General features: G+C 51.4%; 2 protein-coding genes across 6 annotated transcripts; one reads left to right on the top strand and one right to left on the bottom strand.

The window, feature by feature from the left end:
* The first annotated feature begins 2,337 nt into the window (after nt 1-2,337).
* Nucleotides 2,338-4,448, top strand: Pgam2 (phosphoglycerate mutase 2). The gene is made up of 3 exons (NM_017328.3): nt 2,338-2,767; nt 2,863-3,043; nt 4,271-4,448. The coding sequence occupies exons 1-3, from the start codon at nt 2,354-2,356 to the stop codon at nt 4,435-4,437; spliced, it is 762 nt and encodes a 253-aa protein (NP_059024.1). The 5' UTR covers nt 2,338-2,353; the 3' UTR covers nt 4,438-4,448.
* Nucleotides 4,449-5,088: 640 nt separating this feature from the next.
* On the bottom strand, nt 5,089-20,372 carry Dbnl (drebrin-like). 5 transcript variants are annotated; one of them, NM_001277211.1, is given in 13 exon segments: nt 5,089-6,145; nt 6,609-6,714; nt 7,483-7,592; nt 7,711-7,806; nt 8,101-8,194; nt 8,489-8,549; nt 8,677-8,828; nt 9,029-9,106; nt 10,249-10,395; nt 13,042-13,116; nt 13,753-13,865; nt 15,849-15,904; nt 20,223-20,372. In NM_001277211.1, coding segments are annotated over 13 exon segments (1,311 nt in total). In that variant the 5' UTR covers nt 20,306-20,372; the 3' UTR covers nt 5,089-6,005.
* Between the last annotated feature and the right edge of the window lie 3,183 nt (nt 20,373-23,555).

The following is a 23,555-nucleotide window of genomic DNA, read 5'->3' as shown; positions in this document are numbered from 1 at the left end:
CCTGGAACTTGGGTTATAGGTTGAGCTCAGCTGTCGGAATTGAACTGAGGTCTTTCCAAGAGCAGTACAGGCTTCGATCACCACACCTTGCTCTGGCTCCTGTATTTTTAACTAGAGTTCATTAAGTGCACCAGCCAGGTGTGGTAATGCAGATCCTTATGGACCTCTGTGAGTACCAGGTCGGCCAAAGCTACATAGTGAGAGCCTGTCTCTAAAACAACAGGGCTGACAGTGGTGCAAGCCTTTAATCCCAGCTCAGGGAGAGGGGGCAGGGTTAAAGGTATGCACGACTGGGTTCTAAAACGTTTTCAAGCTTATCTTTATTATTTTTAATTGTGGGTGGGAAGTGTGCACATTAGTGCAGGTACCCAGTGAGACCAGACCTGTCGAGTGGCGCTGGAACTAGTTACGGGTGTTAGTTGTGGGCTGCCCGATGTGGGTACTGGAGATTGTATCTAGGGCCTCTGGATGTGCCCTTAATTGAGGAGCCATCTCTCCAGCTCTTTAGGGCGATCTGTTTTTTTTTTTTTTTTGGTTCTTTTTTTTCCGGAGCTGGGGACCGAACCCAGGGCTTTGCACTTCCTAGGTAAGCGCTCTACCACTGAGCTAAATCCCCAGCCCCGGGCGATCTGTTTTTTACTGGCACCTCAGCCCAGTATACCCTCTCTGTAGCTCTCACAGCTCAGTCCTTAGTGTTCTCCTAGCTCATCCGAGTGTCATCTGGGGAGCTGTCTCTTCCTGTGCACCCCTCAGAGCGACTGCTCCTCTTGTCCTCCATATCCTATCATGCCCCTTCCTTCCTAGCATCTGGTGCTAGTCATAGCAGGCTTGTCCAGCAGTGGTACTGTCCCAGTCACAGTTAGCTAATACAGTGGGGTTTCTAGTGTGACAAAGGGCAGAGAGACCAGGGATGGGGTCCATGTGCAAGCCTTCTCTGTGTGTTGGGACCAATATGGAGGGTTCCCTGCATACACGCCTATAGGCTCCTGTCACCGGCCCATTTTTGTTTTCTGATGGGAGATGTAGAATGCAGGAAGATGTGTGGGGTGATGTCCCCCAAGCTCAAGTGCAGATGTTCTAGACCCCATGCTGCTCATTCCATCTCAACCTATCCCTGGGCCCCTGAGAAGGGATATATGTGCCCTATAACTAATTCAGTGCAGTTGTGTACCTAGATGGTGGAGGCTTGCAGGTACCACGAATCCTATTTTCTTTTCCAAGGTGAGTCTCAGCTTGGAGGGATGAAACTGGTTTGAATGACATCTCAGACTCAACAAGGGAACCCAGGGAGGAGAGTTTTTTTGATCATTCTGGAAACCACTCCAAGGTGTGAAGGGGTGTGTGTGTGTGTGTGTGTGTGTGTGTGTGTGTGTGTGTCCATGTTTCTGCTGTCTGGTGCTGTTCTCCACAAGGCCGGACCTCTCCCCAAAGCCATGGCCTGGTACCCACTCCATTTCTACCATGACTTTTTCTCCTCTGTCTACCAAAGGACCTTCCTAGTGTGGCTACCTATGGGAGGCAGGAGAGGGCCCTGTGAGGGAGGCAGGTGGTCAGGGGCTTGAAGAGGGCCTCCAACCTAAAAAGTTCTCTACTAAGTTGAGCACGGCAACGCCAATTAGTGGGGTGGGGGTGGGAGTATCCTCGTGGTAAAAGCGTGTGCTCCTTCCCTGTTTAACCAACCCAGCAACACAGACAATGCATGGATACTGAGATAGGCACCTGGGCAGGGAATAGTCATCTGTTGCAGACACACCTATTTATTTATGCATGCACTGACCTCTTTGTGTACACACACACACACACACACACACACACACACACACACCTCAGCAATAGGCTAAATTTCTTCCTGAGACATGTTTGTGGTTGTCTTAATTGTGTTAAGAGGCTGAAGGGAGAGGCTGCAGCTTGGGTCACACGTTTAAACCCTGTCTTTAAGTATATGTATATATCAGAAATGGCCTTGGAATAGTTATGTTTCTACTGAATCAGGAAAGGGCTGATTGCGATTGAAAGCTGCTGGTGTCAGAGTGTCTCCACCTGGAGAACACCCCCAGGTTTGACCTCTGCCCTTCTCCCTGCTCCAGTTCTGTAGCCCCATGTGGCTTGGCACCCGGTGCCAGCTGGTTACAGACTTGTCATCTGAGCTGATGGTTTTGTGGGACTATTTTTATGTCCAGCTCCTCGGACTACACCCCACCCCCTGTTCTGCCACTGGTTGCCTGCCTCTGCCTGTACCTCCTGGAATGCTGATTGGCAGTTAGGGCTGGAGTGGGGGCTGGGAAGACTGTTATAAAGCCTAAAGGGCTAAGGGAGCAGCTGTCACCTGGAGCTCCTGCGTCCCCTGCCCACCATGGCCACCCACCGCCTAGTAATGGTCCGCCACGGTGAGAGCTCATGGAACCAAGAGAACCGTTTCTGTGGCTGGTTTGATGCAGAACTGAGTGAGAAGGGGGCAGAGGAGGCCAAGCGGGGGGCCACTGCCATCAAAGATGCCAAGATAGAGTTTGACATCTGCTACACGTCGGTGCTGAAGCGGGCTATCCGCACCCTTTGGACCATCCTGGATGTTACGGACCAAATGTGGGTGCCCGTGGTGCGCACCTGGCGCCTCAATGAGCGGCACTATGGAGGTCTCACGGGCCTCAATAAGGCTGAGACGGCTGCAAAGCATGGGGAGGAGCAGGTGAAGATCTGGAGGCGTTCCTTTGACACCCCGCCACCACCTATGGACGAGAAACACAACTACTACGCCTCCATCAGCAAGGTGGGCCAGGTGCTGGGAAGGTGTAAGGTTGGGAGCCCAGGGTGGGAGGGCTACCCAGTAAACAAACAGAAATGTTCCCGTCCCCTTGTCCCCAGGATCGGCGCTATGCAGGCTTGAAGCCTGAGGAGCTGCCTACCTGTGAGAGCCTCAAGGACACCATTGCCCGGGCTCTGCCCTTCTGGAATGAGGAGATCGCACCTAAGATTAAGGCTGGCAAGAGAGTCCTTATTGCAGCCCATGGGAACAGCCTTCGAGGCATTGTGAAGCATCTGGAAGGTGAGGCCCGCTCTCAGGAAAGATGCGAGACAGAAATCACTGAAGTAGATTTGTTTCGGTTATTTCACAGATATCAGGGTTTCAAAATTTGACTGCGGAATACTGTGTTGTTCTATTTCCAGTACGGAGAGGGCTCTATGACAAGGGTGGTGAATTTAGTCAGCACAGCACGGCTGGGGCACCCCATGGAAGTTGACTATAGGTAGAGCAAGCTTCAGGCACCCACTGGGGAAACAGGCCAGAGCTCTAGGTATTAATGCCAAATATTGGCTTGCTCAACCAAGCCACTTGAGCTGTTATAACTCTTGGGATCTCTCCTGGTGCTACCTGCGTTCTTTTTCTCTTGATAGTTGATGTACACAGTGTCTTAGTTGAAGATTCTTTTGCCTCAGGTGTGGGCTACAATACATAGTCCATCCACGCACACACACAAAGCTGACACATCATGTATCCTCCTTCCCCTGCCCCCCCAACCCCATGCTTCTCTAGGCAAAAACAGCTGAGTGCAGAGATACAGAGCTACTTAAAATCTCAGGCGTGTAGTGGTGCTCTGGCTAAAGAGCCAAGGCTGAAAGACAGGCCTGGAAGGGGGGCATAGCGGTGCATGGAGGTTACCAATTATGGTCCCAACTGGGTCTTAGACACCGAAGTCTATATTAGATTCTGGATGACCTTTAGACTTGCTGGGCTCCTAAGAAAGGGTTGGAGTGATCCACTTCTCCAGCTCCTAGCAGTGGCAGGAGGGTGATGCCCCTCCTCCCTTGGCCGTGACCTGGGAAAGAGGTAGGCGTGTGCTCCCAACGCCCAGGGAACATTCCCAGGGCCTCCTTGTTAGGGGTGGGGTGATGGTAATAGGGAAGGTTGAGCTGCTGCTATTCCAGGCAGGGGCTGCAGGAGCAGGCAGTGGGTCAGGTTTCCTGTTCCTCCCCAGTTCAGAATTTAGAAGCTCTAGAAACCAGATGTCATTCCTCCAAACCTTCTTTAGCCTAGCCAATTCCCGCTGTACTGAGAGTATGTGTGGGCACTCAGGTCACAGCTATTCATGGAGGACATTCTTGTCTTTCTGTTGGGCTGTCTGTAGCCAGGTATCCCTTAACCTTTAGGCACCTTTCTGTGGCCTTGCTCTCAGGGATGGGTTAACTGCCAGCACCCCAGGCCCATGACCCACAAAGGTCACTTCTGTATGAACTGAACGGAAGGGGCTAAAACAGTGTTACTCTACTTCAGGGATGTCAGACCAGGCCATCATGGAACTGAATCTGCCCACCGGAATCCCCATTGTGTATGAGCTGAACCAGGAGCTGAAGCCCACCAAGCCCATGAGGTTCCTGGGAGACGAAGAGACAGTTCGGAAGGCCATGGAGGCTGTGGCTGCCCAGGGAAAGGCAAAGTGAGAGTGGGCGGGGCAATAAAGTCACTTCTGCACAGCCACGGTCGGTATGGCCAGGTTTGGTCCACCCAGGCCAACAGGACCTCCTTGGTCCAGGGTTACAGCTATCCCCAAGTCACCATGTAGAGGCAAAGCCCAGCACCCATCCCAGGCTACTGGGCATGAATCCAGACCTTGCACACCCTTTGTAGTGTGACCCACCCCTGTAGTGGTCCCAGGGTTATGGAATCACTTCGTTCTATGAGGGACAAAAGCAATGGGATCTGGCCTTCTCCCCAAGGAACAGGAAGTACAGCTCCCGGCCAGCTTCCTTCAGGGTGGTTTTGTGCTATCCCTGTGACCTCTAAAGTGGCATACTAAGTGTACCTTCAGGGCAAGACAAGCCTGCAACAGCTTAAGTTCACAGGGCCTCCATGGCCTGTTATCACCACGGTGCCTAAAGGACAAGCAGAAGATGGGGAGGAGGAGGTTTGACAGCTGCCCGAGGTCAGGGCCTTCCTGGTGCATTTCCACTCCAGGCTGCTGGTGGGTAAATGTGGGCGTTAAGCCTGTCCACGCAACATCTCCAGGCAGATGAGCGCTGGATCATGTCACAAAGGTTCCTGGAAATACTGTAGCAGTGGCCTCTTCTGAACTGACAAGCACACACAAAGGCTCCAACATCAGTTATATCATTTATACCCCTGTTAACCCTGCCTGTCCAGGAACAGTGAAGACCAGGCTGGGCTTGTGGCCTTGAACTCAGAGACCCACCTGCCTCTGCCTCTCCCTCGTGAGTGCAGCCATGAGCTAGCTACCATTCCTGCTCACTTATGCTTCCTGGAGGAGGCTACACAGTCTGACACACGTGTGCACGCTCAGGTGTGGTGTGGGCTTAGACTTCTTCCCCACTCAGGTCACAGTGGGGCAGATGGGCTGTGGGCCTCACCATACGGCTTAGACTCATCCACCAGAGGGGCGGAGCCAGGGTATAGGACGCACCAGATGAACCACATGACGCATGTCTTTGACTTTGCACATTCCCAGAGACGGAAGCTTGCTCATCCCAGCCCCCCTTCCCACAGCACAGACACAGGGATAGGAAAGGAGGGAAGCCTCCGGTAAGAAAACCTCCCTGCTGTCAGAACCGTCAAGGTCTACTCTGACTTTGGTCAAGATTTCACTGAAAGCAGTTCTCTTTTAAGTTCATGATCTCCAAGAGCTTTTCTAAACAGCTGCAGCTGCTGCCCTTAGAAGCCACACAGAAAGACAGACAAATGTACAGTGTGGCCCCGGATGTCCAATGTCTCAGTGAGGATGTCCCTGGACAGAGGCCATCCAGAGCTGGTCACAGGTTAAGCCTGGCTCAGTATGCCATTCCCACTGGAGTCAAGTGTAAGGCTGGCAGAAGGGCCTAGAGGCTGCGGTAAGCATTTGGGGGAGCAGTGGGAGCTGCTATATCTGGGGTAACAGGAGCACTCAGGGCAGAGGAAGCCTTGTCCTCACTCAAGTCCCATTTCTGGAACAGTGCCGAACATTAACTCTTAGGCAACAAGGAAGCCACTTGTGGTAGAGAAGGACAACAGACCTCGCTCACTCTATGAGCTCCACATAGTTGGCAGGAAACATGCCAAAGTGGCCGTCAGGCCCATAGCCACGCCACCAGCCTTCGTCAATCACCTCGATGCCTGTGATTAGGTTCTCAGGGTCAAAGGAGATCTCCGTGTCGTCAGCTGCAGGAAGGGAAGTCAAGGCATGGCATTTCAGGGCCCTGCTACCCCTCACCTGTCCCCAGGGAGGCCTGTCTTTTCTGCTGTAAAGGTCAGAAACTCCGTTTCCTCCTCACAAATGAACCTGAAGTCAGTGTGACTGAGGCCACCTCTCAAGGCACAGCCTGTTCCAGAGCATGCCTGTAAAAGGCAGCGCCACAACCCCCAGCCCATTCCCCAAGGCCTCCCCCTGGAAGACCAGGAGCCACTGTGCAGGACTCCCCTCTGATGAGACCTGAAAGGTACAGAGGTCCCTGACCACAGATGCTGAGCAGCTAGCTGGAGGCACACTGCTCCAAGGCCATTCCTACTGCCAGGGCTTTCACCTCAGACATCCTCTAGAGATGACCTCCATGAAGCCCCCTACACATTCTTGTCCCCTAATCTCAGCTTCCGTGACTTGTGACGGGCAAGTGGGGGATCTTACCTGCCTGGTAGTCATACAAGGCCCGAGCGCACAGTCCTTGCCCACTGAGGTCCTGGCTCTGCATGTAGTTGTCAATGTGTCCGGAGCCAGCCCCTGGCTGCTGGACCTGTCAGAATGTGAAAAAGATGGCGCCACTCTAGACTCCGCCTTCTCCCAAGGTCAGGGTAAGCTGGAGGCTGAGGCAAGGGCACAGGACGCAGGAGGGCTTTCGGGGCTGGGGGCTGTGCTGCCTGATCTGTGCAGCACAGCTCTCATCTGGAAGGTACAGAAGTGCAGGGCAGCAAACAACCGAGGAGCTCTGGGCATCTCAACATCGATCAACACCTCCAAGTACAGCATGGCTCCAAGGCAAACAAGAGCGCACTCACTAGCAGGCTGCTTCCTACCCTGCTCCAGGCCTCGGCCTCCATCATCCACGCCACAAAACAAACAAAATGATGTTCTGCATGGGTGCCAGCCTGCACTCAAGGAGCTGTGTCCAGAGCTCTCCAGCTGAAGGCCATGGGGATCTTGTCTTTAAGAAGAAGTAAGGGGCGGTGGGGGTGGGGAGCTGGAGAGATGGCTCAGGGGTTAAGAGCACGGACTGCTCTTCCAGAGGTCCTGAGTTCAATTCCCAGCAACCACATGGTGGCTCACAACCATCTGTAATGGGATCTGACGCCCTCTTCTGGTGTGTCTGAAGACAGTGTCAATGTACTTATATAGAATAAGTAAATCTTTAAAAACAAAAACAAAAACAATAACAAAACAAAACCCCAACAACAAAAAACCGAACCCAAACCAAACAAACAAAACAACCCCATGCCTAGTACCCTACGGTGTGCCACAGGAAACTCAGGCTGATGTCTACCCCCATCCTGCGTCAGGGACCCACCGGTGGTGGTTCCTCGTACAGGGTCTCCTGCTCGGAGGGCACTTCATATGTAGGTTCATCGTCTGTCTGGGCTGAGGGCAGAGTGCTGGGTGCCAGCTCCTCGCAGACACCTGCGGCAAAGGAATAGCAGGGTGTGATCTTCTTCCAGCCGCACTCCCCTTCTCAAGCACCCCTCCCCCCAGGCACCCCTCCCCTCCAGGCTACGCAAGGGCCGTTACAAAGTCTTGCCTGCTGCAGGCCGTGACACAGGAGAAGTGGGCTCTCGGCCATAGGAAGCTTCTGGTTGAGTGAACTGCTTCTGCAGGAAGGGGCTCCTCAGCTTGCCTGAAAAGTCCAGCAAACACCTCAAGCCTCACAGCAGACACACAGACCCATGTAGGTGTCTGGAGTAGGGCCCTGGCTCCGGGGAAGGAGCCCAGAGTATGAGACCATGGTAAGAATCTGTGAGCAGAGTTCTTTGGTGGTCAGAATGGTGCAGAATGGCCATATTGCAGGACATGAGGGGACTCTAGGTGGCTCTCCTTACTTATCCTCTGTCACCCTTTAACACATGCATCGGAGGCCCCTGGCTTCCCCTCAGTCCACCCCGCTGTAAGGCAGGCCCAGAGGAGGTCTCACCTGGCTGAGAGCTGGAGACAGAGGTGGTGGACATAGCCCTTTCCTTCTGCTTGAAAATCTCCCGTGGGTGTGGGGCCTGCTGCCCAGCAGACTCCTGGGAGAAGCACAGAGCATGCCTTAACCCCGATTGCTCCTACCTCAGGAAGCAGGCCCTCAAGCTCTGTCAAGAATGTATGGGGTGATGTAGTGTGGGGACCAGGAACCAGAGGACCTGACCGGGCCTCTCCCCAGAGCTTCTGTCCTGGCTTCCCCCACTGGTTCCCTGACGAAGGGCAGAGATGTGCCTCAGGCTAAGCCTCCAATCCAAGATCAAGGATTTCACCAAGTGGCCAAGACAGATCCAAACCAGCAAGCTCCCAGGTCCAGGACGAGAAGTCTCAAGACTCACCCATTCCTGTCTGCTCCTTGAAACCACCTCTTGCTCCAGTTCACCTGTCCTGCTGGAAGGGCTGAAATTAGAGGAGCTGAGGTCCCTCAGGAGCTCCTCGTGCCGTTCCCTCAGTGGCCCTGCCTCTCAGCACAGGCAAGCATCTGGGGACGGCTGTAACCACTTGCCCCAGTGCAGGGTGGGCTCACCTTGGGGGTCCAGCTGATCTGTGCTGTTCCTGGTAGCGTTGTTCCCGTCGGGCAGCCTCCTGCAGCTCCCGCTCCCGCCGCTCCTCCTCCAGCCGCTGCTTCTCCTCTTCAGCCCGCCGCTTCTCCTCCAGGCGGCGGTTCTCCTCCTCCTTCTGCAGGAGGAACTGCTTGCTCAGCCACGTGCAGCCAGCCCCTCTGCCTGAGCCCCTGCCAGGGACTTTGTCAAGGAAGGGACACTGTAGCCCACCGTGCCCTGTGACTTAACTTACATGTGCCTTCAGTTTAACTAGTCATAAAGGATAATGCCCAGAAAGCTGCCTGTCAGTGTGCCTCTCCCGCTACCAGCACTCACCTCAGCTTTGGCCCAGAAGTTATCCTTGCCAACTCTCTTGATCTCAGACACGGCATTGGTCTTCTGGTACACAGAGCCCTAGAGACGACACAGTACACGCTAGAGGTCTGGCGCCATGTGGAAGGTCACGCATGCGATAGGGCAGGATAAAGGGGGTTTGCCAGCTCTAGAGAGAGGTGAAAGCTACTAGGACTGCACCTGGAAGGCTCAAGGGAGCCTGGCCTACCACTCACAAGGAGACACAGCAAGATGTTCAGAAAAAAGTCTAGGAGCATCCAAGAGGCTGAGGCAGAAGGTTCTTGAGTTCAAGGCCAGCCTGGCCTATGGAGTAAGTTCCTGTCTCAAAAATACAAAACAAGAGCTGGAAAGATGACTCAGCTGCTTAGAGCACTCACTGCTCTCGCAGAGGACCAGGTTCAGTGCCCAGCACCCACATGGAGTAACCTTTTTAACTTCAGTTCCAGAGAATCCTGCACCCCTTTTGTTCTCTGCAGGCACGGCACACATGTAGTGCACATACATATGTAAGCAGTCAAAACACCCATACACATAACATACAAATACATCTGAAAGACAAAAGCCCGGGGAAACCACCTGGCAAGGGTATGGTGTCCTGAGAACACTGGGTATATGTGCAAATGTGTGTGTCTCTGGTGGAGACTGGTCCTTGTTGATGGGCACAGGAGAGGATTTTTATCCTAGACTCCTGGCAGCTCTAAAGCAGGCTGCTCCCGACAGCTGACAGCTGACAGCATCCCGGAGAATCACCATGGATCCCAACTGTATGACTAACAAGTGCTGTGCGGCCATGAGCTCCACATAATGCCAGAAATGCATGCCTGTGTGGTTTTAGGTTCCACAACAAAGCCACCAGACGTCCTCCACAATGGCCACTACCAGAGGCCATCCAAGGCATGCTGACGCTGTAGCCCTTGTAGGCTCTCTCAGCTGTAGACAGTTGCTGAAGGGCCTTTGCCAAGCCAGTGGGTTGGTGCCCACCAGGGCTTAGGATTACCCTCTGAAGATGCCAGGCAGGAGGACTTAGTTACCTAGACATTAGAAACGCCATTTCTTTCTTTCTTTCTTTCTTTTTTTTTTTCTATTTTTTTCTTTTCTTTTTTTCGGAGCTGGGGACCGAACCCAGGGCCTTGCACTTGCTAGGCAGAAACTCCATTTCTGATCCCTGTTCTCAGGCATGGAGAAAGGTGGGCAGCACTCACCACTGGGGCCTGAGGCCCCACATCCTGGAAGCAGCTGCTTTCCTTATGGAAGCTGTAATTAGCCCCAGAAGCCTTGGCAACCTTCTCCATGATGCACTCAGGCTCCACATCTTCCTCAGCCCGTGCGTTGATGGTCACATGGGCACCCTAGAACACAAGCAGCTCTTACAGCATAAGCTTTGCAAATTCAGGAGAGCAGCACAGGCCACTGCTGCACACAAGACTCATGTCAGGAGACACTGGGCCTTGCTCTCCCAAGCCATGGATTACTCCCCAACACTGCGGGAGCTGAGGACTGAACCCAGGGCCTTGCACTTCTAGGCAAGTGCTCTACCACTGAACTAAATCCCTAATCCCTCCCAGCCCTGGATCTTATACAGTTCCTGATGCCAGGGCCCCACACTCTGCAGCTGTGGATGTTATACAGCTCCTGCTGCATTCACACCAGGCCCTGCTCTCCCCACCTGCATGTTATACAGCTCCTGCTGAGTTCACACCAGGCCCTGCTCTCCCCACCTGCATGTCATACAGCTCCTGCTGAGTTCACACCAGGCCCTGCTCTCCCCACCTGCATGTTATACAGCTCCTGCTGAGTTCACACCAGGCCCTGCTCTCCCCACCTGCATGTCATACAGCTCCTGCTGAGTTCACACCAGGCCCTGCTCTCCCCACCTGGATGTCATACAGCTCCTGCTGAGTTCACACCAGGCCCTGCTCTCCCCACCTGCATGTCATACAGCTCCTGCTGAGTTCACACCAGGCCCTGCTCTCCCCACCTGGATGTCATACAGCTCCTGCTGAGTTCACACCAGGCCCTGCTCTCCCCACCTGCATGTTATACAGCTCCTGCTGAGTTCACACCAGGCCCTGCTCTCCCCACCTGCATGTTATACAGCTCCTGCTGAGTTCACACCAGGCCCTGCTCTCCCCACCTGCATGTTATACAGCTCCTGCTGAGTTCACACCAGGTCCTGCTCTCCCCACCTGCATGTTATACAGCTCCTGCTGAGTTCACACCAGGCCCTGCTCTCCCCACCTGCATGTTATACAGCTCCTGCTGAGTTCACACCAGGCCCTGCTCTCCCCACCTGGATGTCATACAGCTCCTGCTGAGTTCACACCAGGTCCTGCTCTCTCCACCTGCATGTTATACAGCTCCTGCTGAGTTCACACCAGGTCCTGCTCTCCCCACCTGCATGTTATACAGCTCCTGCTGAGTTCACACCAGGCCCTGCTCTCCCCACCTGCATGTTATACAGCTCCTGCTGAGTTCAATACATGCTCAGGCACCTTCTATCTCTTCCTTTCTGGGTAGCTGACCAGTGACCTCATAAACTGTTATTATACATCTAACATGTGTGGAAGCTCACTGAGGATGCAGTACCAGAGTACTTGCCTAGTTAACACTTGAGAAGATATCTTCGATCTCTCCACTGCAAAAACCTTAAAACTTAATTAAAAGCTTAGAAGCTTCTGTCACCCACCAGATGGAAGGACTAAGGTATGTCATGTAGGCAGAAACTGAAGCCAGTCTCAAGTTTTCTTGGCAGTAACCAAGGAAATGCAAAAAGTCATCTGAAAACTTGAGTTATAAATTGTGATAAAAATGTCTTGGAAATTGGAAAAAAAATACAGCTGTAGCATGAATGACAATGGTTGTAATAATGGGCAGGAAAGGAATGCATCAGAGGATACATGGGGTGTCAGAGGATACATGGGGTGTCAGAGGATATATGGGGCGTCAGAGGATACATGGGGCGTCAGAGGATACATGGGGCGTCAGAGGATACATGGGGCATCAGAGGATACATGGGGCGTCAGAGGATACATGGGGCGTCAGAGGATACATGGGGCATCAGAGGATACATGGGGCGTCAGAGGATACATGGGGCGTCAGAGGATACATGGGGCGTCAGAGGATACATGGGGCGTCAGAGGATACATGGGGCGTCAGAGGATACATGGGGTGTCAGAGATACATGGGGCGTCAGAGGATACATGGGGTGTCAGAGGATACATGGGGCGTCAGAGGATACATGGGGCGTCAGAGGATACATGGGGTGTCAGAGGATACATGGGGCGTCAGAGGATACATGGGGTGTCAGAGGATACATGGAGTGTCAGAGGATACATGGGGTGTCAGAGGATACATGGGGCGTCAGAGAGATACATGGGGCGTCAGAGGGATACATGGGCATCAGAGGGATACATGGGGCATCAGAGGGATACATGGGGTGTCAGAGAGACACATGGGGCATCAGAGAGATACATGGGGCATCAGAGGATACATGGGGCAGGGCATTGGCAGCTTGTTCCCTCCTCCAAGTCTAGCTGCTGCTTAAATAGCCCCTTTCTCTTTTTTGTTTTTAGTTTTATGAGGCAAGAGATCTCACTGTGCAGCTCTAGCTGGCCTGGAACTCAAAGAATCTGGCTGCCTCAGCCTTCTGCATGCTGAAAGTAAAGGTTTGAGTCACTATACCATTGCTGCTAAACCACTCAGACAGCGCACCCATAACAAACCAGAATGCAGGGCTCAGCGCCCCGGCACTCCATCAGTGCTGGAGTGGTCCTTACCTTGCCCACGCTGAGCCAGCTAGAGGTGGCTCTGCCCATTCCCTGCTGTCCAGACAGAACATTGGTTACAGCCCTGCTCCTGATCCCATCCCCTGCTGTCCAGACAGAACATTGGTTACAGCCCTGCTCCTGATCCCAGTCCTTTTCCAGTTCACCTGGCCCGAGAATCTATAGTACTGGATCTTGCAAGGTCCCTGCAGGTCTCGGCCCAGTTCCTACCTTTAGGAAGTTGGCCATGGTGCTGACGTGGTTGGCACATGCTCCTTTTCGCACATCATTCACACCCTCGCCTGTCTGCAACACAAGCACAAACTGCGTGAACCAGGCCTCCTCCAAAGCCACTTCCTGGCCCATATTTCCCAGGAACCCAACAGTTTCCCTATCTCTCCTAAGAGGTACTCCCTAGTCCCTACTCCCAACTCCCAGCCAAAGCCAAAGCCATTCTCCCAAATGAGTCACACAGATGAGATCACTCCTCGTACTTCCCAAAGAGCTCAGGATGTTCTTCGAGAAGTATGGTTGCTGACTTCCCCTGTGGGAGCATTTCTCAAACATTCCTGATCCCCAACTAGGGGGATACATTCTGTTGGAGCTCCTATCGCTACCCTCCTAATGCTCCTGAACGCATCCTTAGACCCTCTGCTCCATCAGAGCCATCTCTGGGAAGGGGACAGGGTGGGGGTTTTTAATCATTTCTATTCCATTCTGCAGGAAACCATTCTGGGCTTGGAGGGGGAAGCCCAAGCAAAGCCATTTATTCCTCAGTTCACGATGTGAACAGAAGTCTGCTCTGCCCATTCACCCACTTACAAGTAACGGGTCTATCGACCTGCTGAATGGTGTAGTAAAACACTCTGTTCCCAAGATTCAGGTGAAGGAAAGCAGACAAAGGACTTCCCCAATGGCATCAAAGGAGCTGAATTCACATACCCAGTTGATGAGGACAAACTTGGGCAGGCCAGAGTTGGGGTCCTTCACCCTGCAGAAGGCGTACATCACCTTCCCGCTGTTGAGCTCCTCCACCAGCTCCTCCAGGCCTCCCTCTGCAGAGTCACAAGAAGGCTCAGAGGCAGCCTGCACCCCTGCTCACTGGTGCCTGGGCCACTTCTACATCAATGCTCACCCCACCTGTCTCAGAATCATTCTGGGACCCAGGTTTAAACTCAAACTCCTGATCTTGCTCCCTCTTGTTCTCCCCCCCCTCTTTATCTCTCCCCACTCTTCCCCCTTTGTCCCTTCTCTCTCCATTCCCCTCCCTCCTTCTCTCCACGTGCTCATGGCCGGCCTCTACCCTTCTATTTCTTTACTTCTCCCTCTCTCTCTTTCTCTGCCCTACTACCCTCTTAAATCCCATCCCCATGTCCTGAATGAACTCTATTCTATACCAAAAAATAAAATAAAATAAAACTCCTAAGGAAGAACTTGCAGCTCAGTGGTAGAGTGCCTGGCTAGCATATGTTAGGTCCTGGTTTATTCTCCAGCACCACAAAATAATAAGCAAATAAATAAATTAATATACAACCAGATTCTTGGGCCTCAACCCCACTCAGCTGATTTAGTAGAGTTGTTGGGACACAAGAAAGTGCACTTCTGACCAGCATGTTAGGTGACTTTTTGTTTTTACCCACAATAAGGTTTTCTGTTTGTTTTTTTTAAACGACTTCTCTAAACTGAGAAGGGACTGTCTTTTTTTTTTTTTTTTTTTTTTTTTTTTTTTTTTTTTGGTTCTTTTTTTTTTTTTCGGAGCTGGGGACCGAACCCAGGGCCTTGCGCTTCCTAGGCAAGCGCTCTACCACTGAGCTAAATCCCCAACCCCGGGACTGTCTTTTTAAATTGCTATTTCTATTATATTTATCTTTTCTTTTTCTTTCTTTTCTTTTTTTAAAATGCTTATCCAAATTTTTTACCCAATTAGTTCAACTCACATTCTTGGCTGGGGTCAGGATGAGCTGCCCTAAGCTAGTCTTCCTGACACTGCTTCACTCTCTAGTCCTCCCAGGCCACAGTAGACACAGCAGAAGCTAGGTCAGGCATTTCAGCTCAGGGCTCCACAGAACCCGGGGCAGGCAGCATTCCGATGAGCAACAGAGCCCTGCTTTGTGCCGGCAGGAAGCTAGGAATGCTGATATCTGCAACTCGCTGGCACCTACCATGTCACATGAAATGACCATTTGGTGGCAATTCTAGAAAGAGGATGTATCAGCAGGAATAGCTCACAGTGGAAAGGGACTTTTCAATCAACAACAGTAACTAAGACCACACTCTCATTTGCTGAGCAGAGAGCATGTTCTGGGCATCCACTTGGAGCTGGGAGTAGAGGTTAGGTGGGCCCCACGGACAGTCACGCTAGCCTCAAGCAAGGGAAAGAGTCAAGGGTTTCGGCTGACAGGTCTGTCTCATATCTCAGGTATGTCTGGATCAGCGGACTTGCCACTTTATCCCTGTGGAGGACAAAAGTACTTCTTCTGTCTTTCTGCACAGACACTAGACCACCAAATCAAGGTCCTCACGACCACTTCCAGCAGCACTGCCTCTCCCTAATGAGGGTTGGGCCCTTGGGTATAGCTGCCCAAGACCAAGGCAGGGCAGAATCAGAGAACATGGACGTAGACCTTCACCTGCATCAGCTTCAAGGCTGGCGTCCTCGACGGTGCAGTCCCCTGGACAAGGAAGGGCTGCTCATGACCTGGGAAGCTGGCCCAGCCAGAGAAGAATGTTTTCACTAACAAACACGTGGACTGCAACAGTGTATCATGACTGACATAGCTCTGGCCCTGGTCCTGGTTGATGCTGGCCCTCATACAGATCAGGAGTAGCCCTTAGTGGAACCGACTTGGCATCAGGTCTGCAGGAAAACTCAACTGGGGGAGGAAGCGTCACTGCAGCTGAGCTGGAAGAAGGAGGTGCCTGTGTACCTGAGTCCCTTCTCCCATGATGGCTTGAACATCAACTGAGGTGGCCCAGAGTTAGGCGCACTTCTCCCCGTGTCATCTCACTACGATACTGTTGTTTGGGTTCATACTCACCCCCTGTGCCAGCCACACGGATGTCATTGCTGTTGCCTTCATAGGTAAAAAGAGCCCTGCAAGGAAACACGAGTGGGCTCGGTGACCGGCACTCAGGGCTCCGTGCCTTCTCTGCACCGACCACAGCAGAGACCACTCAACAGGCTACTCCGGGGCTAGCTAGCTACAGGACTCACTCTAAGAAAGCATGGGGCCTGGGGAAAGACACGCATACACATACTTAGTGGGGATATAATAAGCAGGAGAGTGGTGTGCTCTTCCTACATGCTGGGGAATAAAACACTCAGCTGGCTTTCAGGCATAGAAGTTTCAAAAGGCAAAAGATGGAGAGACAGGAAGGAGAAAGGTGCACTGGGTACTCCTGAGTATCGGCCCCGCCTTCTGTAGCCTGAGGGCAGAGCAGCATGGCTGCCTGTCTTGAGATTCTCCTGGCAAACATGCCCGTTGCCAGGCAGATAAAGGAACAGAAGTAGACAATAATGTAACACTGAGTACCAGTTAAGACCACAGAGCCACCAGGCCTCTAACGGACAGTTGCCCAGGGGCATGTTTTCCATCTAGTGTAGCCTTAACTTGATGTGCTGACCCCAAGTTGGGTGTGCAGAACTATTCATAAGACTCTGGAGATGTAGCGCAAGGCCCTGGGTTCGGTCCCCAGCTCCGAAAAAAAAGAACCAAAAAAAAAAAAAAAAAAAGACTCTGGAGATGATTTTGGCTTATACATTTGTTCTCTAGAAGTAGTGAGGAAACACAGTAAGTCCGGGCTTCAGAAATCATTGACCAGAATGAAGGTTACTGAAGGAGATCAACCCTGAAGAGGTGGTCCTCTTCAGGCAAGCTGTACCTGAGGGTCACTACATGGGGCCCTGACATTAGCACAGTTCTTGCACTAACACTAACAACCCCAGCAAGGCCAACAGGCATGAGCTACAGGGACCGACCCAAGCAACAGCAAATCTGGCTGTTGTCTCTTGGCCTGATAAGCAGGTGGACAGAAGCTCCAGACTGAGTTCTAAGAGGTTGTCAGTGCTGTGATTGGGGCATGTCCAGAGAGTCAGATCTACCAGGCAGGGCTGCAGACAGGACTCCCAGAACAGAGAAGTCTCCAGAGTGAAGCCCTGAGCCAATGGGGACAGTGACTTGGGAGGTGCGTTTGATGCTCGGCCCGAGTTGGTAGTTGGTAGAACTCTCTGGAAGAAACAAGTCCCTTTCTCTTGGTGATGAGCCCTGGCAGTCATGGCAGGGGGACTAGAAGAAGCAGAAGACAGATGGACTCTAGCAGCAGAGAAAGGCCTTCCTGGTTGGTGTCTGGGATGTAGACTTCCAACCTCGGCCTCACATTCTCTTGTGTCTATTTGAAATCACCTTCAGAAATGTTTTCAGTTCAAGCTAGACACATTGGTGTATGCTCAGTAATCCCAGCACCAAGAGGGAGGGGGCAGAGGCAGGCGGATCACAAGTTCAAGGTCAGCCTGGACTATATGGAAAGATTCTGGCCTAAAGAAAACAACAAAACCCTATCAAGACCTAGGAGGTGCCTCCTCTCTCTCAGAAAGAGAGAAAGAAAAAGAAAGAAAGAAAGAGAGAGAGAAAGAAAGAGAGAGAGAAAGAAAGAGAGAGAGAGAGAGAGAGAGAGAGAGAGAGAGAAAGAAAGAGAGAAAGAAAGAAAGAAAGGCAGGCAGGCAGGCAGGCAGGCAGGCAGGCTGGAGAGATGGCTCAGTGGCTACGAGCCCTTTCTGCTCTTGCAGAAAGGTCCCAGGTTTGGTTCCCATCATTTACACCACTGTCTGTAAATTCAGTCCTAGGGGAACCCACATGCTCTTCTGGCTTCCAGGGGCACCAGGCGTGCACATGGTACATCAACATATATGTAGATAAACATTTATACACATAAACCTTTAAAATGTAAGGTAAGGCAGAGAGGGACTAAGAAGACTGACCCCGACCTCTGGCCTCCACACACATGTCCTGTGAACCATGTGCACACGCACACTCACACATACATACACACGCACACATACATATACCACCCCAAAATAAAATTTCCAGGCCTGAGGTTTTTTCTTACCTTCAACAGAGCCCCCACCCCTTCTTTTACGTTGTTATAAACAAGGCTGTGATGGGCTGTGTGCAGCAAGAGAGCACCTTGTCATCCAGCCACTCTCCAGGCAGCATGTGCTGACAGGACTGGCTACGAACAACCCCTGAAAAGCCTGACCCATGGACCTCACCTCCCAACCAGAGAGACAAACATGTGCCTGAGGCTAAGTACAGTCAGGGACTGAAGTACGCACAGAGTGAAAGGGAACCAGATGGGCGAGCTCTCCCAGGAGGAGGCTGAAGCTAGATTATAGACTAAAGCTATGGTTCTGGTCTACGGTGCCATGGCTAATGACTACCTTTTTTTTGACAGTTTCTTTTTCTACATGACTTAATCCAACCATCAAAACATATGACAGCTAGGCACAAGGACAGAAACAGGCCTACCTGACCATGGTAGAGAAGAGATAAGAACATATGCACGCACACACACGGAGTCCATGAGGGTTCCCAACATGTGTCTTATTTGTATCACAAGGAAATGAAACTGGAGAGAGGACAAGGTGACTCTAACTTTAGTTTCAGGGGACTCCACACTCTTTTCTGGCCCCTGAAGGTTCCAGGCATGCATGTGGCCCACATACTAGGAATTCAGGAGGACTCTCTTAGAAGACAACCCTAGCATAGAGACATGAAGGACAAGAGCCAATCAACATGATGTATAAGTATGTTCCATTCAGGGGAAGCAGCAAGAACAAAGGTTCTGTCTGATGAGGAACTGGCTTGCAGTTTTGAGGAAGAGAAAGACTTGGTACAAGGGTGGTCAGCAGGTGTGGCCAGAGTAGTAAGCAGGAGGGATACAGGAACCAGGTCAGACACAGCAAGTCTGGGCTTTACTCAGAGTGCAACAGGAAGCCACTGCAGTTATGGGCAGGGAAGTTAAGATGGCCCAGATATTTTCTTAGCTAGCGAGTGGGGACCTGCCACAAATTCTTGCTGAGTAACTACTAAAATGGTTGTGACAATGAGGGTGGAGGCCAGAGGCTCGTTCAACTGGAGTGGCAGCACGTCTGCATGCAGTACTGTAGGAAGCTGGGCAGTGGCATGGCCGCTGGGGCGGATGTACTGTATGGGGAGAGAGCATCTCCCCCTTACATGGAAACACCAAAGAGGAGCAGATGATTCTAGTAGGAGGTTCAATGTGCACTTGGGAGACAGACACAGGTGAGATCATCTACACAGTGAGTTCCAGACCAGCCAGAGCCACATAGTAAAGCTGTCTCAAAAGCAAACAAGCTAGCCCAGTGAAGAGTTATAAGCAAGGGTGAAGTACACTACTAGCGAAGTTGTGAGGTATCACTCACCAAACAGTGATGGTTCCTGAGAAAACTAAGTGGCCAAAAGATAGGGAGGAGAGACAACACAGTAGGGCAGAAGAGAGTTGGTCAGAGTCCTGCAATAGGGGAAGTCTCCAGGGAAGACTCAACACAGGCAAATTCAGTATGGCGCCCCTCAGTGCTAACCACAAGATAGTGGTGGTCCCAGCATAACTCCAAAGTCCGGTATGTACTCCCCAGAATTTGTTCACCTGCCAAACTCATCACATTTCTTGGAAACTGAAGCACTAAGAACTGGCTAATGGAAGCAGGTTAAGTAAACGGAAAGTGAAAGGGAATTACTATAGACCAGTAGGCATGCAGCAGAGAGCTGAAGAGTGGGCTCAGCAGGGTCACCCCAGAAACTTCAGATCCTATTTCACAGTACTGTAATGCCCGAGTAAAAAGAACTGCAAGCTGAAACCTATACACAGGCAGCCTAGCGGAGGATGTCCTGGGGGTGATGGAGGATGGAGCCTTTTCTCAAACAGGTGACAGGATCCCATTTTCAGTCCTCTTTCTATAGTTCAGAACCGTGATCTAAGAGAACCCAGACCCCTACTGAGCCTTGTGTAAGCTCACGACCTCAACCCCACTGCTTATGCCGCTTTCAAGGCCTGGTCCTGAACTCAGGGTTTAGACGACGTGGTTTCCGCCTTCTAGGGAGTTGGAACTGCGCGGGACCCCTTTGTCCAGGGAAGTCCCAGAAAGGCAAAGAGCCTGGCGGAAAGAAAGCCTAACCAGGCAGAGACCTTCAAGAGAATCCCAGGGCAGAGCCGACCACTAGGTGGCAGGGGAGAGGCCTTGGGGGTACTCGCTGGGGGACAGCGGTGGCGAGGGTGGGATAGCATCTCGTTAGGCTTCAGGGAGGTGGGCAGGTGATCCTGCAATACTATGGCCACGCCGCGACCTCCACCTTCCCGCTTCAGCGCCTCTCTGGCCCTGCTTTGCTGCTTACCAGTCGGTCGGGGATTTCTCGGTGACCACCCGCACATAGGCCTCCTGCAGCGCCGGCCCGTTCCGGCTCAGGTTCACCGCCATGTCACGCCCCACGGTCTCAGCAATGATGCAGCCTCAGCTTTCTGCCGGCCTCCAGTGACGGACGGAAGCCCCGCCCCGGCAGCCGGAAGCTTCGCCTCTGACGTGCAGAAGCCATGCCCAGAAGGCCGGAAGCGGAAGTAGGGAGACTGTTAGCTACTCTGCGGGTAAAATTAAGGCGGGTTGGCAGTTAGTGAATTAAAATCCGCGAGGGCCAGGCCTGCCTATAGGTCCTGGTCCGAAGTACGCAGTGCGTGGGCTTGAGTTAGAGCACCACGCCCATTCTTTTCTCATTCTTGTTTTAGTTAATGTATTTTGCTTGAGAGCAAGCTTAGATCTCCAAATCTCTCCAGACGTGTATTTCTGAACCTATATGTGCGCTCGGGCGCCCCAGAAATTTGATCTGATAGTCGGACGTGATGGCCTACGCCTTTAACCCCAGCAGCCAGGAAGCTGAAGCAGGTGGATCTCTAAATTCAGCCTAGCTCCTTGTACAGCGCAAGTTTCAAGACAGCGGGGAGCTATAGAGAAGCTCTTTCTGGAAAAACCCAAGAAGGAAAAAAAAATTAATATGCGGTGTCAGGCGTAGAGGTACGAGCCTGTGATCCTAGCACGCAGGAGGCAGAGGTAGAGGCTTGAGTTCTAGACCAGCCTGGGCATTCTAGAGACCGTCTAAATAAAGTAAAATAAAATACTTGATGCAGTAGTGGGGTAATGAGGAGAACCTGCTCTATGCTTCAGTTCTATTTTAAAACAGTTGCCTGAACTTCCCTATGAGAGATCATAATTTAGTAAACTAAAGTGAACCCATTACTTCTCTAAATTGCTTTTAGCTAGGGCATTTTATCACAGCAACAGATATGACACTAGAACAGTGGGGGTTGAAGTTACATTTAAAATGTTGCAAAAACGGTGCTGTAAGGTTGGGTTTAGTGGTTCATGTCTTTCATCTCAGCACTGAGGAGACAGAGAGAGGCAAGCCTGGTCTACATAGTTGAGTTCCAGGACATTGAGTGACCCAGTCTCAAAGACAAGGGGGCGAGGTGAGGGTGGGAGATTGGAGAGATGGTTTGGTGCTTAAGAGCACTGGCTGCTCTTTCAGGGGACCCAGCTTCAATTCCCAGCACCCATATGGCGGCTCACAACCCTCTGTAACTCGTCCTAGCCCTCTTCTGGTCTCTGCTGACAGCAGGTGTGGCCATCCATGGTGCACTAAAACAATCACACAATACAAATAAATAAGATGGGCGTGGTGGCTCATGACCATCCCTGAACCTGGGAAGCAAAGGCAGGTAGATCTCTGAGTTTGAGGCCAGCCTGGTCTGCATAATGAATTACTGGCTACAAGTGAGTCCCTGTCTCAAAAAAGTATTAAAAAAGAAACCAGCTCCATCTAGCAAATCCCAATCTTCCAAGAGAGGTAACATTGTGTGTGGTATATGCACATGGGTGGGGGTTCATATAGTGTGCTATTGGAAGCCAGAGAACAAGTGTCCTGCTCTTTGATAGTCCACCCTGTCCCTTAGAGGCAGCTCTCTTACTGAGCCTGGAGCTAGGCTGGTAGCCAGCTACAGTGATCCTCCTGTCTTGGCTGTCTCACAGCACTGACGTTCTATACAAAGCCAAACCCAGCTCTTTAAACAGGTGCTGGGTGTTTGAACTCAGGTCTTCAAGCTTGTGCAAAAACTGCACTTTCCCATTGAGCTAGCCCCACAGCCCCAACAGTTATTTATTATTCACAGATCACTGAAACTGGTGTTCTCAACCCTTCTAATACTGTGACCCTTTAAAACAGCTTCTTGTGTTGTGCCCACCCATTAAAATGATCTCATTGCTACTTCATAACTGCAATCTTGCTGCTGTTATGAATGGTAATGTACGTATCTGATATACAGGATCCCTGATGTGTGACCCACAGCTTAGGAACCACTAACTTAAACCCATGCTTCTCTCTGATCTCTGTGGTTCGCTAGTGGGGAAAAGATCCCATTACCCTATCCACAGTTGACTTTCCAGATCTGCTTCTGTTCAGTTACTGACCTAGGACTGGACTTGGAACTATATATATACAGATGTGGGTGACACGGAGCACCAGTACAATGGTTTACTTTCAAAATAAGACTTTTGGCTCAAGAACCTTTCCCCCAGGTTGACCAGATCCCTAGGAGCATGGCAAATAGGTGCCCCTTCTTGGCAGCAGAGAACCCAAAGGATTTGCCTGAGCACAAGTGGCCTGGCCAGCATAAAAGCTCATTTTAGCTTTGCAGTCAATTTTAGTCAGAGGGCTAACTTTTTACTTTCTTCTACTTATTCTCCAGTAGAGAAGCCTGGCTTGGAGATTGTGTGGAGTTATAAACTCTGCTTGTCAGGTTTATGTATGGATGCCTACAGCACTAACAACAAGTCGGACCAGGACTTTCCCCTCTGCTGGCCTCTGATGTGAAACTGTGCCCCTTTCCTGGTGAGACCATCACCTACACATCACTGTGTGATGCTGAGCTCAAGTATATGACTTCACATAGCACGTGGTGTTGAGCTTGGGAGACAGCATATGGTAACAACTTTGCAGAACGCTTCAGTAGAAAATTCTTAAAAAGCAGGAACTTAAAGAACAACTTTCTTTTTTTTTTTTTTTTTTTTTCCGGAGCTGGGGACCGAACCCAGGGCCTTGCGCTTCCTAGGTAAGCGCTCTACCACTGAGCTAAATCCCCAGCAAGAACAACTTTCAATAGGTTGAGAAGCAAGGCACAAAGACTGAGCACCCCAAAGAGACCGTTGTAAGGAAATCTTAAATGTGGGCAAATGCAAGGCTCTGCTGAAGTGGCAAGAGTGGAACTCTTCATGGGCATCAGTTAACTTCTATCTTAGTCTTCTGTGGCTGAGACTGGCTTTGAACCTCCCTCCTCCACTTTCTCCTGCATACTAAGGTTATAGGTATGTGTAACCATGCCCGGCTAGTGTTTTTAAAGCAAATCAATCTCTTTTGGCTGATTCTCAAGTGTTAGATCTGCAGATTTCTTCCACCTTGCTCTCAAAGGTCTTACCTTTTTAGCGGCCATTTTTCTCTTCTCTCCCCTTTCTGATTCACCAACCACTATTCCCTGGGAATAGACCAGCTTTATAACCAAGTCAGGAGACTAAGTCACGGCTAGGTGTTATGGGTATACCTGTTCTCTCTTGGTGCCAATAAATCTCTTAGGCCAGCCTGGACTATAAGAGCTCATCTTTAAAAAAAAATTACAGGGGTTGGGGA

This window comes from Rattus norvegicus, chromosome 14, assembly GCF_021556685.1.
Source record: "Rattus norvegicus strain SHRSP/BbbUtx chromosome 14, alternate assembly SHRSP_T2T, whole genome shotgun sequence".
NCBI classification, from domain to species: domain Eukaryota; kingdom Metazoa; phylum Chordata; class Mammalia; order Rodentia; family Muridae; genus Rattus; species Rattus norvegicus.
Note: the sequence above shows the minus strand (reverse complement) of the source record. Positions and strands in the feature narration are given on the sequence as shown.